General features: G+C 37.4%; 1 protein-coding gene across 4 annotated transcripts in view; it reads right to left on the reverse strand.

Moving 5' to 3' along the window:
• Positions 1-1,461: 1,461 nt before the first annotated feature.
• The window catches only part of LOC149772891 (uncharacterized), a 42,281-nt gene continuing 23,670 nt past the window's right edge, over positions 1,462-20,072 (reverse strand). For 2 of the 4 annotated variants that reach the window (XM_089947143.1, XM_089947144.1), the window contains one exon: positions 1,462-19,008. In XM_089947143.1, the coding sequence (XP_089803269.1) occupies positions 7,381-7,992 (612 nt within the window). In that variant the 5' untranslated portion in view covers positions 7,993-19,008 and the 3' untranslated portion in view covers positions 1,462-7,380. The remainder of the gene's footprint in view (positions 19,009-20,072) is intronic. The other 2 variants (XR_016417543.1, XM_089947145.1) reach the window with 1 other exon arrangement.

The raw sequence follows: 20,072 nt of genomic DNA on the forward strand, positions 1-20,072 counted from the left end.
CCCTAACTTTTCTGTTATATTTGATCATGTTGCAACTTGATTATATAGCCTATTAAGAAATCACACACCCATGTTGCAAAGCCTCTATCTTTCGATCAGGTTCTGAAGGAACAATTCACAATTTAATAATTCATGGGAAATTCTGTACATTTTTATTAATTCTAATACAGAAACAAAAAAAAACAAAATTAGTACATTTAGCATACATGTTAAAACATGCAATTAAAAATAAGTGTCTAAGATACTCGGGAGTCTTTTCAAAATTTCTAGATATTGTCTTGTTTCTTTTGGACGATGGACGACTGTTGATATATATTTGTAAATAACAGTGACCTAACAATAGGACGGTGGACAATTTTGTCAATTGACAATGAGCATACTGTATAATCGGGGCGCTTTGAGGATACTCTGTCACATATATCAGTGCCGACTTTGATAATGTTTACGGATGTTTTTCTCATGTTTGTCATTTAATACAAATATGAAGTGCCTTGTTCGGTTTAAATGTATCCGTGAAACCATGGAAGATAGCCTAAGTTTTGAATGACCGTTGTCTGCGATTGGTAAGCAAGAAGTAGATTTTGTGAAGAACATAATTGACAAATATGCTGAATACACCGTGAAAATTATTTTTAATATCGGACACATTCATGCTTCAGCCGTTTGAAATAAACAGATGAATCATTTGAAATTCAGAAAGATCTGCGATGAATGTGTCTGGCATTTGTTCGAAGCTGATCAAAGACAGAGTCGGAGTGAAATAACCAAACAACTTGTCACCAAATATGAATAAAGTGACTAGAAACATTTAGACGTGATCGTCAAAGGTGATAATACATGAATTTACTTTTGTGAACCGGACCAAAAAATAAAACAATAAAGTCTCTATGGGAGAGACCTAAGAGACAACAAATCGCTCTACGTTATCTGGCTGTCAAGAGAGTCTTGTTCGTATGTTTTCCATGTAACAAAAACTCGTCCTTCCCAATATTGTTATGTCTCCAACTTCACAACCTCAGTGAGTCTAGAACAAAGTTACTGTGGAACTCAACAATCCTTTCATGGATGTGTTTCCCAATATTGTTATGTCTCCAACGTCACAACCTCAGTGAGTCTAGAACAAAGCTACTGTGGAACTCAACAATCCTTTCATGGATGTTTAGATTTAGCAAACAATCGGTGTTCTCTCTCTCTCTCTCTCTCTCTCTCTCTCTCTCTCTTTCACGCTCTCTCTCTCTCTCTCTGCTTCGCTATAATTAAAGACCCCGCCAGCGGTATGTTTTATGTTGCTTTTGCATCGTAGCACTTATGTAAATATTATGTACTCGCAGAAGTGCTCACACAGGTTCTGACAACACGTGTTGTATTGACCAATCCTAGAGTTGAGGATATGGCTTTAGAGCAAGAGTTATATATCGACTCTAATTCTATATCTAATGGTGTTTTCATACAGGCCACTTTTGTTCAATATTTGGGATGCGTTTGTCACAATAATTTTAATATGTTTTCGTATGTCAACTCCATTGGGGAGGTAATCTTTGTCACGTCACTCCTCATGGATGGGCGACGGATTCAGAAAGGGTCCGTCTTGTCATCAGCTTTTGGTTCACTTGAGGGTATACTATTGTATTATATGGGAACGGTCTTATTCTAAGGGTGCAATTAATGAACAGAAGCGTCAAATGAAGGTAACATTATTTAATGACAGAAAAGATGAGCCTAGCAATTCAAGTGACTTACATTAAATGTTTGTGAAAATATACCGTGACTAACATTATGACATGCAGTATATTGTGATCTAAAGTTATGTTAGTGTAAGCTGAATCTGTTGGTAGAACACAGATTTGTTCATAAAGCTTGTTAACGTAAGTTATGACTAACAGGAAGCAGCAAGTAATTACATATGCTTTTCTAACTAAAAGTACTTTTAAATACAGATGTACTGAGCTGAAGCATGCAAGTGCATGATAATGCAGTGTGTCAATCAACTGATTAACAATACAGACTACAATACTCCTGTGTATCTTATTATATCTTATATGCAGGGTTAACATGATTAGTATTGAGTCATGCAAGCTAGTGGTGTTCAATATGTTCTCATCTATTCTTTATTTATTCATAAAGGGGGAAGGGGTAATATAAATAAAAGAACCTAATCTGGGTTCAAGGTTTACTATTGTTTGTGTACCACAGACTTTGGTGCTCAATGTCTCTAAGGTTTGGGTGCAGATGCACCCGAAACATATGGTTCTGGTTCACAGTTTCAGGTTTGGGTGCAAGAGTGCACCAAGCATGTCTGGTTCACTGCCTCTATGATTTATTATCCATTTTAGTGCAATGGTTTGCTCACAAGCAGACGACAAAGTTCTATTTTTTGAATTTCACACAAATTGTAAATTCTATAAAAGGAATAAAGGATCGATATAATGTTTGTGAATTTAAAATAATAAATTAAAGACGCCATGAATATAAATAGAGTTGTTATATGCAAATGTAGGTTATTCACCTTCTACTTCAATTAAAAAAGAAATGAGTTCAAAGCACGTAATTTTACTAAGTTATAAAATAACACTCTGCTAGTGTTATTTTATGCTATGGAATCAGACAACTTTAGCATTTTTCATTTTACCATAGCCACACCTGATTTTAAGGTTGGTTGAGCCATTTTGCATTTAGCGCCTTCGACAAAGACTAGGAAGTGAACAAGGTCGTGAACGCTGACCTCATGTTATACTATTATTATTGTGCATTCAGAATTTAGCACTTGCGATCATCGGGTAATAAAGAATTACTGACCAATCAAAATCACGCATCAAACATTCTATGCTGGAAGTGACGTAATCGTATAAACATGAATGCGAGACACGCTAAAGAATTAATTCCACAGATTTCCACACGAATGATTACAAATAAAATGCAGCTACACAAGGCGTCATACATTTAAGATGTAAATAGACAAGCCGTGTGATCAAAATGTCAAATCAGTTCAAAATACGTTTCTTCCAACATCCGTCGACAACACATCGTAGCTGTAATACACAACATGTGCCCCGCATGAATGAACGTTCAAATCACGTCTGCCGAAATAAGTCTACATATCTGTGAATTAAAGCTGGGACATTTTAAGCCTAACAATTACGTATAATCTAATAGGGTCATTCCTAGTTGCATGAAATAGCTCACTTCATGAACTATATATATATATATATATATATATATATATATATATATATATATATATATATATATATATATATATATATATATAATGTTAGGATAGTGCAGTCAACGAGAAATGCCATGCTATGAGCATGCTAAAGTTGACGCTGTTGACTTTAACCAGATGTACCGGCATAACACTTCCTTCACCTTAATCAGTGTTTGGTCTCCAAACAAAGATGGTGAGCATATTATTAAATCTAATGACTGTTTATAAAAATGAGTACTTGCACAACCTATTCATGAACATAAATAATCAAGCACCCACTCAATGGACTATCGAAATTCATCATTAAGGCAAATAATTTTAATCTGCATGTAATACATAAGTATTATACTGATAAAATTCTGTAATAAATATTCTGCAAAAACACTAGTTAAAACAAGAAACAATAATTAAGCATATTAGATCTCCTTTTCAAAGGAATAATCTTACTGACATGTACAAAATATACACTGAATGCACTTAATTGCAAAAAAGAACTGAGCCCATTTTAATAACTTTTACAATATTTCATGCATATGATGAATCATATTGTAGCGGAGTAGCGTTGGCCGTTAAACTTCCGGTAACCACTCAGTGACTCCCTATGTTCTCTGTGTCTGATAATCTCTCATTAGAGTAAAGGCCCACTTAGACCTTGACTCCAAGAGGTCTCTGATTTTCTAACGAAGTGGGGAATCCTTATCCGTAATAAAATAATAGTAAAAGATTTTCCCACGCTCTTTCTGAAAGTACGGAGCTTGTAACGTGACCCTCGGAAACCAGAACAGGTCCTAATGGAGACGCTGACAAGGCTTTTATACCTTCTGCGGAATACAGCAGAATTCTGTGCTTGGCTGGGTAGCAACCGCAAGGAAAAATTCTGCGAGCGCGCGCTTGCAGGGGCACCTGTACTCTGCTACCGATAGCAACAAAACTACATCTAAATTACAAATTGTAATTGAAAACCTATATAACCCAGAGTGTTAGTAAAGTGTGCATACAACTAATTTATTCCTTAGTGGTCAAAATTGCAGTACAAAAAAAAATGTTTTAGCTTTAAAAGTTAGTGATGTCGTAAGCGACCCCTAACTGTTATGCGAGATAACGACGGGAGTACTCCAAATGTTCCAAAATTGGAAACGAGGATAATATCTAGGAATGTTATAATGCATTCCTGACATAATAGCATATGGTGCACAGTCTGTTGTTATATCGTCGGCAATGGCACGTACAAAGCAAACTAAACAGCAGTTTGGAATCCCCCGCTAGACTGTGGTTTAGTCCAGAATACGTGTGACAGTTTAAGACTGCGAGTCTCAGAAGTGATTTAAATACAGAAATCTAAAGGAAAGAAAAAGGAAGAAAAATGAAAGGTATAAAGGTCAATCTCAACAGCAAGTCCCAAAACAAATACAGAAAAATCAACAGCAACAAGGACAAAAGCAACAACAACAAAAAATACAAGAGAGTACTGAGTCATTACAGCAACAAAATACAACTCTATAACAAATGCAGGGAACTCAACAACAGCAGCAACAACAAGAACTGGTACATAAACCAACAAAAGAAATACATCCAACTGGCCAAAGGAACAAGATTCAACAGAACACACAAATACTACAGACAACAACATAATCGATGCCTCGAATACAACAAACAACGATTATAGGAACGACACCACAACTAAATTAGAATAAAGAAGCAACAAAAAACACGGAAGTAAGGCGATTTCAGCAGCAAGAAAATCCAATCTCCAAAAAACGCTCAGAATTCAACAGCAACAACAAGAACAACATCACCAGATCCAACAGACAACTACCACAAATAACAACAGCAAAAACAGAACAAACTCCCAATACGAGCAACATTGAACAATGATCCTAGAACCAGCAAAATTAACAAACTCACTGACTAACAAAGCAGAAACAATGGGAAAACAAACAACAATCATAGAACCGACACCACAACTAAAAGAGAATAAAGAAGCAACACAAAACATGGAGAAAGGCGATCTCAGCAACAAACGCTCCCAACACGACCAACAATGATCATAGAACCGGCAAATTTAACAAATCCACTGACTAACAAAGCAGAAATAATGTGAAAACAAACAAAGACACCACAACTAAAAGAGAATAAAGAAGTAACAAAAGAAACACGGAAGAAAGGCGATCTCAGCAGCAAGAAAATCCAATTTCCAAACAAACACTCAGAACTCAACAGCAACATCACCAGATCCGACAGACAACACAACTACCACAAATAACAACAGGAAAAACAGAACAAATGCTCCCAATACGACCAACAATGATCCTAGAAACGAAAAAATTAACAAACCCACTGACTAACAAAGCAGAAACAGTAGGAAAACAAACAGCACAAGAGAACCAAGAAGCTAAAATAAACACTGGAGAAAGGGAAAAACAAGATACCACTGAAAGAAACGAGCATCAATCAGTAACAACAAATCCAGAAATACGAGAAGCAAACAGAGAAAGGAAGAGAGAAAAAAAGAAGACAACGAAAAGAAGAAGGAGAATGGTAGAATAATGCTGGTTTAACACTGATGAATATTAAATGTGGGAAAAAAATGATTTATAACAAAAAATATATTAGAAAAAATAATATTTATAATACACAACACAATTATAACAACACTTACAAGATAGCTACCATTAACATGCAGGGCAGGAGGGCCTCCCTAACTCGTCTGAAAAGACCAACAGGAAGAGATTACACTCCAATTTTTTTTAATTAAAAAAAACATCGTGAAATTAGAGTTAAATGGACGATTTATTAAACATTTATATAGGAATATGAAATATACCCGAGAATCATACCAATCATCGTTTGGTATTGAATAACAGTGGGTATTAACGAATAAAGTAATAGTCCATCAATGTTGACAACACCCATCCACCTAGCTACGATGTCGTAACCCCGTCTACGAAGTAGAGGCACTTGTATTAGTACTACCACTCATTCTGCTTTACCTCCGAAAGTTTTACGTCGAATAAAATTGATTTGTATCCGTTTTAAACAAAACAGAGGCTAGATTTCCTGCCCATTACCCTCTGCTTTTTCTGTTTAGTATCCCCACAAACAGTAAATAGAAAGAATCCTTGCAAAGATTTAGTACACTTCGTTTAGCATGGTTGTCTAAATAAATGTACAAAATTGAAAGTAACTTCAAATATAAATACAACATTAACAGCTTAAAGTGACTCAGTCCAAGTTAAAGTTATCATAACATATAATGTACAATGCATTTTCATTTACATGGTAAGTTTCTCACAAATGCAATGATACAGCATTTTTCAAATTTACTGATTTCATTTGTTTTCATCACTATAATTTAAACGCACCAGAGTTGTACGCGATCATTATTGATTATCTAAAACTTTCCTCCCTAGTATGGTGAGTGTCGGTGTTGGTAACGCCTTGGCGACCGTTCTCTTCTGTTCTCTTTGTGGTTATTCCTTATGGCTTCACTTTCCTTTTGATCCCGGTCTCGTCTGTCTTGATGGTTTCCTCTATCCCTGGCCTGCCTATGGTTTCCTCTAACCTCTTGTTTTGAATTTACTCTCTCCTCTTCGTTTTGGTTCCTGCACCCCTCTTTCTTTTTATTTCTTTGCCCCTCAATTTTCTCTTGGTCTTCAGACGATCTCACATGCTGTTTCCCCGTCTCAATGAGGTGTTCTATCATTTTTGTTATATTACTATTTAGTGTTCTATAGGTCTTGGTTTGCTCCTGGCATGCATTTCAGTTTCATTATTAAAGCGGTTGACTGGGTGTTGTTTTCCTTCAGTATATCCCCTTGTTTTTCCATAATATCTATCAATGTATCAATGCCAGAAAGTAATTTACTTAAATCTTCATTTGTGCCACAGCTACATCTACTAGAGGAAACTGACGTTTTGCTTGCGATTTTTCGCTGGTGTATCTCTACAGCAGTCACCTTTGTTTGTTCAGCAAACTTAAATACATATTTTGGCTTTGCGTTCCTTGGATGTTGACTGCGATGGGCCTCCCCTTGCTGTACAGAAGTGGAATTAAGCATCACGTTGTTTAGTGGGACTGAAGTCTGTTGGATGATCTCTTGCTGGGGCAAATGGGCGACAGAAAAATTCATTGGGGAACCACAATCCAAGAGTTCATGAAAAAAATTCACTTCTTACTGTGCCGATGATTGTTCAATATCTGCACTGCTTCTATCTGCCTCCGCAAGTATCATTTGGGCAGCTGGGTGTGCCTGCGTGATTACCGCACCAAGGTCTGGATCTTCCTGTACAGTCTCCTTCATGGATGATAACTGGCTCCCTGGCTCTACTTGGCGTGATCTTTCCCTCCAAATCTGTTCTGAATCTTCGCGGCCAAGCAACTCCATGTCACTGTCCCCAGGAATGTTTGGATGCAAATTCTGAAACAGATTAGCCTCCTCGTTCACAGGGCATCCCAACTGTCTCAACTGATTAACTTTCTCCGTGTGTGCTGGGTAGTACTGCACATGTCGTTCCAGGTCACGCTGATACTGACATTCGAAGGTACACAGGTTACAGTAAAATGGTGCTTGATCTAATGGCGTGTGTTTCTTGTAAATGTGGCTCACCACCTTGCTTTTCTCTCCATTGACTGCAACCTCTGCAGGACATTTGCGGAACCGATAAGCTCTACCTCTTGTGTTGGTGAGGGACTTGACGGTAATCAGTCTTGTTGTCATCTTAATCTGATTAGTCAATACCCTGGTCATTTCCAATGTTGTACAACCATTTGGCTTCATTGCCATTCATATAATTATAATTTTACACTACACTTCTATAAACATATAGTTATTTACTTGTCTATTTATTATTAACCAAGTTACTTGTGTCCGGAGCACATCCACTGTGATTGGGAAAAAAAATCTTGGTTGAAGGATGCCTTCATTTAGTTAATATGTTTATCTGCATTCTTGTCTTTTTATGCACTCCTATCCAACCTGACTATTTTCTTCCGCATTTTGTTGGCCCATTCTCGTGGATTTTCTCCAACGTAAGGCTTGATTTTGTTATGTTGCAGCAGCTTCTCTCGTCCTTTTTCATTTAGTAGAATGACATAATTAAGATCATTTATCTTCTTCTTTACTATAAATCATAGAGCTTATGTAACTTGGGTGAAATACCCATGTATCTAGATTCATTTAGGATCCAGACCAAATCCCCAGAGATGTAACTGAAGTTACACAATTTCACATCGTACATATCCCTTTGGCGCTTTGCTGTTGTTGCTAAATGTTTCCTGGTTACATCATGAGCATGCTGCATTCTATCCATTAAGATGTATACATATTCCCCATAACTTCACGGTCTAGCATCAGTAGGTTTGGTGTGTTGTGATGTGGTTTGGATTTTTAACGTAGCTTTAACAATTTTTCAGTCATATCGCTACGATGTCTGCAATGTGGCAGTTTATAGTGATGTCTTCTAGCACTGGGGCATCATGCCGCAGACATGTAGCATGATGTCCCACCCAGTCACATTATCCTGACACCGGGCCGACCAGTCCTAACACTAACCTCTTAATGCCGAGAGCCAAGCGAGGCAGCTGTTAGTACCGTTTTTGTAAGTCTTTGGTATGACTCGGCCGGGGATCGAACCCACGACCTCCCGCATCCGAGGCGGACGCTCTAACCACTAGGCCATCGGAGCGGTCAGTAGGTTTGGTGTCATACCAGTAGATTCATGTGGTGTGGCTCGATAGGTTGCAGCTAAACACCCTAAATGTAGATCCCAATCTGCTTGTTCATCTTTAATTAGCAACAGGGGATGATTTTTTCATAATTATAGAATATATAAAAATGGAATGTTTTCTGCATAATTTGTGCAGATTTCAAAAATAAGCCCATCTTTATATGTTTTCAAATAAAGTCACAGGAAGCATCCAAACACATGTACCATCCACCATTTTTAATATTGGTCTTTGGCAGTTTTTGAAAATTCTTGACCTCATGTTATTCCAAGCTGAAATTTTCATATTTCTTACATATATTTTATATAGAAATGTTTTGTGAACATTCAGCTTTAAGAATAAATTTACTTTTTTATGTTCCAGGTAAATCAGGATCCCCCCTGTGCCTTTTTATCACCCCACCCTCCAACTTTTGTGCATGAAATACTATATTTTTGAGTCATACACAAGTTGAAATTATATGTTGCTTTTAAAATGGAATATTTTCTGCTTACTTTGAGTGTGCAGATTTCAAAAATGAGCCCATCTTTATGATATCTCTTCAAATAAATTCACAGGAAGCATTTAAACACATGTACCATCCACCATTTTTAATATTGGTCTTTGGTCACTTTTTGAAAATTCTTGACCTCATGTTACTTCATGCTGAAAGTTGCATATTTTTTACATATGGTTATATATAAATGTGTTGTGAACATTCAGCTTCAAGAATAAATCCACTTTTTCTATGTTCCATGTACTTCTGAAGACTTTCTGTGCCTTTTTATCACACGCCCCTTAACATTTTTGCATGAAATAGCATAATCATGAGTCATACCAAGTTTAAATTGTATGTTATTCTTAAAACCAATAGTGCATATTCATTACAGTGTTCTTGTACATGTATACATTTATCTGAAATCACAATTTAGTAAATAACAATTGCTATTTTAGAATTTAGTTATCATAAGATATATTTGGTCAGTTTTCATATCTATAAAATAAAATCAATGACAAAAGGTTTTCCACTATTTTTTCATTACAGTAAGTCAGGATTTCTATAGTGTCAGCTTAGGATGGTGCAACATTAAAATTTGATGTCCTAAATTTGCAATATTTTCATAATAATTCTGACCATTGTGTTGAGCAATATTACATAGTTCATGATGTAAAGACAATTGTGGTAATAGACATTGAGAAGAAACTGGTACTGATTTGGTTCTCAAGAAATATTTATCATTATGTATTTGTTTAAATGGAGAAATACTACAGATCGATTCTCTATTCCTTGGCTTATGATGACAATATTCATATTGATATTCACAAAAAATGGCATGACAATTTTAAATGGATTTCTTTTTATTCTTCAAAATAGTTGAACTTTTTACCTCTTTTCCATCCCTACTAAAAAACATGCACATTTTAATTTTAATACCAGTGTCGATAGATAAGAATCATATGTAGAACAGATGACCTGACATTGATAATATCTCAGTGATCACAATCACATACATATTATCAATACGTCTAGTATCACTGAGTCGGTGAGTGATACTCCCATCGAGTCTCTAACCTCGAAAATATATTACACAACAAAAGTTGTACAAATATTTAATAATACGTTTGGTATAATGAATGACAGTACATTTGTATAATCCGATTCCTTGCTATAAACGACTGCCTTTTCATACAATCAAGTTTTCGTGTGTTTTTGAACCCAAATTATGTCGTATTGTTGTCATTGTTTACATTTTGTACGTACCCATGTGCAGGGAAGAGTTACCGTTCTTGCTGGCATGGGTGACCTTAGAAAAAGACGTAATTTGTGGGTTTTCCGCAAATATTCGGACACATTTTACCATTATTCTCGTAAAAAGAACTCCAAAGTACTTAAAAAGTAGGCGTAGGTGAGCGTATATGTTCGTTTATTTAGTTTTTCAGCGTTTGAAAAAATTCGGTTTTCGTTTTTTTTCCGCTGAATAAGTTGTAGAAATGGCCCAGTGTCATATACGCTAAATATAGACATTTGACTTTTCAACCATGAATACATTCGGATGTAAAAATGTCAGCTTTTTACATATTAAAGCGGAGAAAGTACCGGGTGTAACAAGGTTGACATTTTGAGAAATCGTTAATCTTGATCGCCAGTGCCCTCTAACGGCGTCCGCTGTTGCTACTTTAACGTAGGCTTTTATCATCCTCAGTAATGTGCTATTAAACCATTCGGCTTGGCCATTGCATCTTGGGTTTCTTGGGCTGGTTCTTGTTTTACGAACTTCTAACATTCTGCAAAGCTCAGAAAGTATGACACTTTCATAGGATTTTTTTTCTCCGTATCTACTGATAACTTCATCTAAATATTTCTGAGCACATGTTTCTGCAGTTTGATCTGGTATAGGGAAAATCTCCACCCACTTGGAAAAATGATCAGTGACCAGTAATATATACCTGACCCACTTGGTGCTTTGGCAATGGATCTAATACATCTAAAGCTAGCCTATCTAAAGGACTTCCCACTCCCATGGACCCAAAAGACGCTTTTGGTTTTCTGTTGAGCCCCTTGTCGGCGGCAGATGTCACACCTCTTCATCCAAGTGTTAATGTCCTCCCTCATTTCAAACCAGTAAAACCTTTAAAGGGTTTTCTCACAAGTTTTCCTACATCTCAAGTGGTCTGATAGAAATGTATTGTGCATTTGACACATAATCTACCCCTTTAATAATCTGGGAACAATAAATTGTAAATGTTCTCCTGTCCCATCTCGTCTGAAAAATTTCTTGAATATCACTCTCTCCATTACTGCTAGTGAATCCCACAGTAGCCAGTAGTGTCACAAAACTGGACTAGTGGTTACCATTGCTGTGCTTGTATTCTTCAATTTTGCGACTAAGATGGGACCTATGTCTTCATCCGCCTCTTGTAACTTCCTCAACTTTTGTATATCATAGTTTCCCCATGGTATGAAAAGATAACTTTTAGATCTTAGCTCCCCACCAGAAGTGACAACCTCCATGTTCTCCTTCTCCTGGTTCGTTTGTTCTTCTTTCTTAGATTGAGATCGTGTTTTCCATGCTTTGAAGAGTTGTAGCATTGTGATCAGGAGATTCTGGACCCTCTGCTTGTCCTGAACCTATTAGGTCAAGCTTGAAATTAGAGATGACCCTCTCTGAACCCTCTGTTTGTCCATAAATCATTCGTTTCGATACTTGTTGGGCACTTAAACGTCCCATCATCTCTTGCTACCTCTTTTTACCCTTTCTACATAGAACACAAGATAATGGTTCCATCATATCAACTTCTGCACAGGTGCAGTCTCTGGGATTTAAATATCTACTCAGAGCATCCGCATACCAGTACTTGGTACCATGTCAATACTCAGTGCTAAAATCATAGGCAGATAGGATCTTTATCCATCGTGTAATACGCCCTTTTGGTTCATTTAGCTTAAATAACCATACCAAGGCTTGATGATCAATTCTGATCTTGAAAGTTCTGCTCAGTAGATACTGACAAAAATATTCAACAAAGTAACGTACTGCCAGAGGTTCTTTGTCAGTCACATAATAGTTCTCTGCCTGATTTAATGCACGACTTGCATAAGCAATTACCCATTCTTGGCTAGCTTGGTGTTGACTCAGAACAGCCCCAATGACAATATCAGATGCATCTGTATCCATTACAGATTGACCCTTTGGTTATGGATAGGCCATACTATCTGGACTAGTTAGTGCCTTTTTCAAATTTTCAAATGTGGCAGTGCATTGAGAAGTCCACTGAAAAGGTTTTCACTTCCGTGTAAGGTCAACCAGTGGCCGCACCATTTGGGCAAAATCCTTCACAAATCTGCAATAGCAGCTTCCCATACCTAAAATCTGACGAACCTCTGTGGCATTCGTTGGCAATGGCCACTCTAATATCTTGATAATGTTTCTTGGGCAGGGCCTCATGCCTTCTTCTCTGACAATATGCCCGAGAAATTCAACATCTGGTTGCAAAAGGTAACATTTCTTGGGTTGCAGCTTCAAGCCAGCCATTTGTATCTGAACCAGGACTTCTTCTAAACACAACAGATGCTCCTCAAAGTTACGACCAAAAACAATGATATCATCAATATATATTAAACAGGTCTGCCATTGGAAACCTTGCAATACCAACTCAACAAGACATTGAAAAGTTCCAGTTAACCCTACTGGCATTGTCTTGTATTTGAAAAGTCAATATTTTGTGACGAAGACAGTCTTTTGCTGATCTTCAGTCTTTACTGGAATATGATGGATGGTATCCTAAAGTTAAATCAAGGGTTGAGAAATATGATGCTCCTGCAACTGCATCAAGATGATTTTATTTTCTGACCAAGACAATAGGTGAAGCCCAGGGTGATGTAGATTTCGTTATCACATCTTTTTTTTTCTTTCTAGCTCTTGTATTGCCTTTTTCTCACCCTCAGCAAAGGCCAGAGGCACTCTTTGTGATGATTGTCTAACACGCCCGGCATTGCCAGTATCTATGGTATGCTCTATTAGAGTTGTTAAACCCAAATCATTGTCATCCCGAGAAAATGCATCTTGAAACTTACCCAGTAATCCTGCTATTGTTTTAACTTCTCTAAAGCCCTTTGTCTTCACTGTGTTGGTATATAGCTCCTTCACGTGCTCTGGCACTTCATAGTTTTCATCTTCCAATGCTAGCTCTGACAGCTCATTATTATTGTTTGCAATTTCTATTGTTTCTATTTTCCCTTTGTTATATTTCTTTCCAATGGACTGACGTTTAATTCATCGCACAGCATCGAAATTACTAGCTTCTTCTGCATCTTCCATGGTAAAAATAGTAGTGTGAACCCCATCATGCTTGAAGGCCTGACCCACTATTGGACATACCCTTATGTCAACCAGACAGGGAGCCATGATCACTGTATATTTCTCAGTGATGTTCTCACAAGGCTCCAGAATAACTTCCATGCTGGTGGCTTGTTCATCCCCATCCTCTCTTTCTGTGAAAACATCAATCAGTTTCACTGTATTCTGGTATATAGTAATGGTCTGCTGCCCGAACTTTCCTCACCCTGTCATCGTGGAGGCCAACTTGTATGCATGGTATTGAAGCACCGCCTAATTTGATGATCCCCTTACTAAGTAGAATGTCTGCTGGACCTTCTTTTTCATATTGTAGCACGTCTATTCCAAGAAGCCCTTCATCTTCTATTTCTACAACGATCACTTCTCTGTCAAGCTTCAGTGGTCCTAGCTCAATATAGAAAACAGCTTTTCCAAATTCTTTTAGTGGTGTGCCGCTTGCTCCTGCTAGACTTGCAGAGTTTTGCAACTGTTGACGTTTCTTTTGATATTTTGTTGTAAACTCTATCTTATATAATGATTTTTGTTGCTCTTGTGTCCGCTGTAAAAATAAGTTTTTCTCCATTTGTAGTTCCTTTCTGGTAGATTCCTCATATTTTGGAAGTCTCCGATGTATAACAGTTATTTCATTTTGTGAGATTTTATTGAAGTTATTCAATGGGCCAGTTATAAGCAAGGCAGCACTTTGACCCTTAAGGCCAGTCTTTCCTAGTTTAAAGTATGGTTATCATTGCTTCTTGTCTCTCCTGATACTTAGATTCTCTGTTCAGGGACATTTACTTGCACTATGATCTTTTTTATTCTCAATGAGCAGTCTCATGCGAACTGGCCCTGCTCTCCACCTGTAAAACAAGTATAACTTTGCTCATTCATTGTACCCTTTCCTTGATTGGTAAACTTCTTGCTTTTGTCCATTCTTTGTAAACCTTGACTCAATTCAAACTCTTAACTTTTCAATCTTTTCTATTAGTTTCTGTAATCTTTGTTTTCTTTTGATGTTTCTCATTTGGCTTTTCGGATTTCACGTCCTTGTTTGGATTCCCATTATTTCCACTTGACTGCACAAGATTTTGTTTCTTTATGTTGCTGTTTTTGGTGGGCACTATGTAGACGTGTTCGTTCATCTCACATTCTTCTCCTGATGAATCAGATTCATTTTTTTCATTTGACCCTGTTTCCATTTGTGCAGCCATTCTAGCCATTTTCTTGAACTTTCTATTAGAACAGAATTCATTACCCTTGTCCCGTTTTCTTGTTTGCATGAAATTCACCACATGGTACACATCCTCGTCAACATCAGTTGGTTCCTTTATGTATTCAACTTGAAAGCGCGCATTTTCATCATGTAGTCCATCCAGAAATCTCCTAAGTATATCTTCTCTTCTTGTCTTTCAATCTTTTTCCAGATGAGCTTTATCATACAAACATTTCAGCTCTGCAGAGTACTCTTCCACCAGTTCATTGGGTCTCTGTTTTTTCTACTTAGTTGTCCTGCATAGGTCTTGGCTGTCTCTATAACTCTGTATCTTGTGTTTAACTCTTGCACCAGTTTGATGAAACTGTTCAAAGTTTTCTCCTGAAGTTGACTAAATACAAACTCTCCAGCTGCTCCATGTAAGTGTGAAGTAATTCATCTAATTTCTCTCCTTCAGTCCATTTTCTCCTTTCTGCTACTGCTGTGAAATGATTGATCCACTTTCCAGTTCTCTTTTCCAGTAAATGCAGGAAGTTTTGCACCGTTGGTCTTAATACCAGTGGTTCGGTTTGTTGATGCATGACTTCTACTCAGATTTGATCCAGAAATACCCAAGCTATATCTCTCTTCTTCTGATTCACTCCCATCTAATGAGCTCAAATTACCCTCATCAGCATTGCCTATACTTATCCTTGACATTCTAGTCTGTGCTGAAGTCAATGCTCTATCATCTCGTTTTGTCTCAGTAAATGTGTCTCTTTCTCAGCAAATGTGTCTCTTTCTCAGTAAATGTGTCTCTTTGTGCTCCAGCAGTAGTAACTTCTCTTGAGTGCGCTACCCTAGTTGTCATCCCCTGCAACAATATCTCGATATTCTTCGTGGCTCCAGACATCTCTCTCATAATCTCAGTCACAGCTGCATTTACTGCAGCTGCAACACTTTCTTTTAGATCTATAGAGTGTTGTCTTGCATCTTCATCAACAGTTATAGTATCTCCATAATTTTTCGACTTGTCTCCCCTATAATGCAACATAGCCTAAGTACCAAATCTTCTTAATCTATGTTCTCCCTTACCAAAAGACCTACACCTTCCTGTCATTCTACTGGATTCTGCTGCTTCTTCATTATTTGTTATCATGTCTGCATCATCTTCACTCACAGGTAACTCTTCTCCCCTTCTGGGTGACCTGTCATCGAAAGTATAGTCCTTGCTCACTCCACTCTTGCTATTCTCAGACAGTTCCACCACTGGACATCTAGCACCAGCATTCATTTCCAACTCATATGACATTCCGTCATCTTGAACCTGGTTCTTGTCCGTTAAAACATGGTCAGCTCCTTGGACTTCTTCTTACCCATTTTTATGTCAGGTAACTCAGGACTTGGTTATGTTGTGTGCAGATCTGATTCAAACTTAATCTCAAACAGCAAAATATTTCCACTGAAAAGTCGTCTCACTGTGTTGTGCTTGTTCTGGGCTTGGATTCAAATCTCTGGATCCACTCTTTAAATTAAGTAGACCCACTGTTTTCACCAAAAAGTTGTAGTGGGGTAGCGTTGGCCATTAAACCTCTGGCGACCATTCAACATTATGTTTTAAAAAACAAATATTACGCCTGAATCCACCTTTCCTACCCCTAGCATTTCCAAAAATAACTTTCCATGTTTCTATGACATTGAATGGGCATTTACAAAGTTAAGTTTTAACAGTAATCATGAATTTAAATACACACATTATGTGCTGTTATTGTTCTACATGTAAAAATAGAATAAATCAAACCCAGAAGCAGCACTCAATATTCTTTGTTATCTATGTCTAATTAGAAACAGAACAAACTATTAAATTTTAATAAACAATACATGTGTATATGTTATTAATGAAATATAACATAGTCATTGCATGTTCAATTACTTTAATGTAGCACACTTATTTTTCATTTCCTCATACTTCTGAATAAATACGAACTTGAAATATGCAAATTGTGAACCTTAACTGACTTATTTTTCACCTATTCAGTATCAAGCGCATATAGAATTAGATGGGGATGGAAAATTTTGAGCTATGCTAACTAGCCAACCATTAATTTAAACAAAAAATATACACCTTCACATACTTTAGTACATGCATATCAAAACTTGGGTGTGAAAATTATTTTTACTAATTAAGTCATAAATTACTCACAATCATTTCCAGTGATTAATACTAGCACATGCTAGTTTAGCTCACCTTTACCCTTCAGTTCTAATGCACAAAGTTTGATCCAAATTTGAGAGTTCAGAGTCCTCCAAGAATAATGAAGTCTGGAGAGCACACCAGGTTGCATTATGGTGTGTTTTCAGTCTGAGTGTCCTGGTCAGAATGATTTCCATTCATGCAAGTTAGAAAATGTCCATGAACACGAGTTAGTTGAGTATCCTCTTCCGTCCAATATCCAAGATTTGTTCCATCTTCTGAGGGTTCTTTTACTGAAGACTCTTTATGTAGGGCATACTGGGCAACATCCAGATAATATACCACATACTGGTATTATTATTGGAACAAATACAGAATGTACCACAAACAGGTACTATAAATATATTCATGATGCATTTCATACAAGCAAACCACAAACAGGTATGAAATTTGATTATACAGCTGCACCCCACTTACAGGTTTGTGAAATTAAACTATATAGGACACAAGGTATGAATGGGCTTTTACACTTGGTATCAAGTTGTTTTCTTTTGTTGTAGCCAGATTTTTAAGTTAATTATCTTCAGATCATTTGGATTTGAAAAGGATTAATTCTTTATTCTCTGGAAATATTTTGAGGAGTGCTAATATAGAAGTTTTGGAAAGACATTGCTTACAAACTCTATTCTGATTTCCAACACAGGAGTGTTATTTACAAGGAACTGTAAATGACAACATTCTATAGGATACGGCTTACGTCATCGCCTTCTTTCTTGGATTCTTCAACGGGACTCGATCTTGAATTCAGTATAACATTTTTTTATTAGGACTTTTGCAATTTATTTCATAAATTATTTTTGAATTTGATTCTTGAAATCATAAGTTCTTTTTTTTCTCTTCATTTTTACAGAATTCAGCCTGTCTAACTACAGATTTTGTGAAGCCAAGGGTGCACACCTTCTCCAAGCATTTATTTGGCACTGTCGTAGCAGGAGCTCCAGTAAATAATCTGTCATCCAATGTCTCCAATGGGCCAACACAGAGGGATAGTTCCCCATCAATCTCATTATCACTGTATGCTTCTGTCAGTGCTGTAGCCTCATAAACTGGAGAATGTGATACTGTAGATGTGGCAACCTTACTGGTCACATATATAGGTGGTGGTGGTGGCTGTACTCGTCCAACAGGGGAGGTCACTGGAGCAATCTCATGAGTGGCCCACTTTGGTGCAGGCATCACCATTTCTCTCTGGTCCACAGAACTTTTTGCCCCAGCCATCTTTGATGGTACCATTTCTGTTCTTGGAACAAGCTTTGGGACCACTTTCTTGTCCTTTCCAGCCTGAAACACCTGCATCCGGTGTTCGGTCTCTGGTCCAGTAACACCCGTCAACCTTTTTACCATGACAACATGGCTCCAATCCAGAAATGCACAGTTTTGGTGCCAAACACCACATCACCCAAAGGTCTTCTTGCATCCTTGACATTTCCATCCAAACCCACTGTGTTGTTCAATCCAGTGTCTCCTCACAACAGACCACCTGACGAAGCAAAAATCGTGGCACACTCCACACTCCCACTGAATGACAGTTTCCATTTTCTTCCACAGGCTGTCCAAGCAACAAATCAACAGGTAAGACAACTTATTTTCCAAGCATCATGGCACTGGGTGACACACCAGTAGCCTCATGGACTGAAGAACGATATACCATCATCAACATAGGTAAGTAATGATGCCGGTTTCTTTGGGTTTGGTTAACAATGGCCACCAACATGTCTTTTATAGTCTGATTGACCCTCTCCACCATTCCATCTGACTGTGATCTGTTAGTTGTCATCCTGGTTTTCTCAATACCGAACAACTTGCACATTTCTGCAAAAATCAGAGATTCAAAATTGGAACATTTATCACTGTGTATAAAGCGGGGAACTCCAAATACTGCTATTACTCTCTCCATCAGCACACTAACAACAGTTGTGGCCTCTTGGCAGGGCTGAGCAAATCCTATACCCCGACGTCCCAGACTAGTCATTTTTGAAGTCGGACAAGTAAAATTTTCCAAGTCGCTAGTCCGGGACAAGTGTTTTTTAAAGAAGTCGGGCTAGTCCTTATTTTCGTGCTTTAATCACTATATCTGCCTTTATTTGGCCAATCATGCCCTCTGGGCGTACTGAATACTTGATTCTACCCCTCTTTGTGTATATATTTGCATCCTTTTACCGCCTGACTGCATATTGGGCTAAGCGACCAAATTATCGGCAAATCAAAAACATGTCAAACAAAGGAAAGCCAGTATGATCAATTAGCAGTGTTGTAAGCGGTTTTGTTGCAATGAGTTTACTCAATCTAGATCATAACGAGCGGCTCACTATGATTTTAATCCAGCAAGTCAGTGTAATTAAATTAATGAAAGGTACATTACCGACATCAGTGTTGGTTTCCTTTATGAACTGATTAAATGACAGTAATGATTCTTTAATTTATAATTGATTATACTGATGATTAACTGCCATGTGCGATAATGTGTTTGAAGCGAAACAATTACGCTAATTAATGAGCTGTTTCAGTTCGTATTTAAAAGAGAAAATTGATGTTATGATCACTTTAGAAGTAGTTGTCAAGCAAGCTCCTAGTTACTCTGTGTATAAAATGAGTTTGCTACATTATTTTCGCAAGTAAGGCAATAACGGCAATTCAGCGAAGGTAAATTTGTTTGAAAATGGAGGGATACAACGTAAGATGGATACTGAGTGTGCGGTAGCTATTTCTGAGCGTGAACGAGGATTTAGTTCAATGAACTTAATCAAGACTTCTTTAAGGAATTCCTTAAACCAGAGTTTACAAATACTAATGAACATTTCTGCAAATGGACCAGAGCTTGAGGACTTTAACCCAGACACAGCTATCAACTGCTGGCTTAGTGCTGGTGCAGGTGG

This window comes from Sinohyriopsis cumingii, unplaced genomic scaffold (genome assembly GCF_028554795.1).
Source record: "Sinohyriopsis cumingii isolate HCF-2022 unplaced genomic scaffold, ASM2855479v2 utg000974l, whole genome shotgun sequence".
In the NCBI taxonomy this organism is placed as follows: Eukaryota; Metazoa; Mollusca; class Bivalvia; order Unionida; family Unionidae; genus Sinohyriopsis; species Sinohyriopsis cumingii.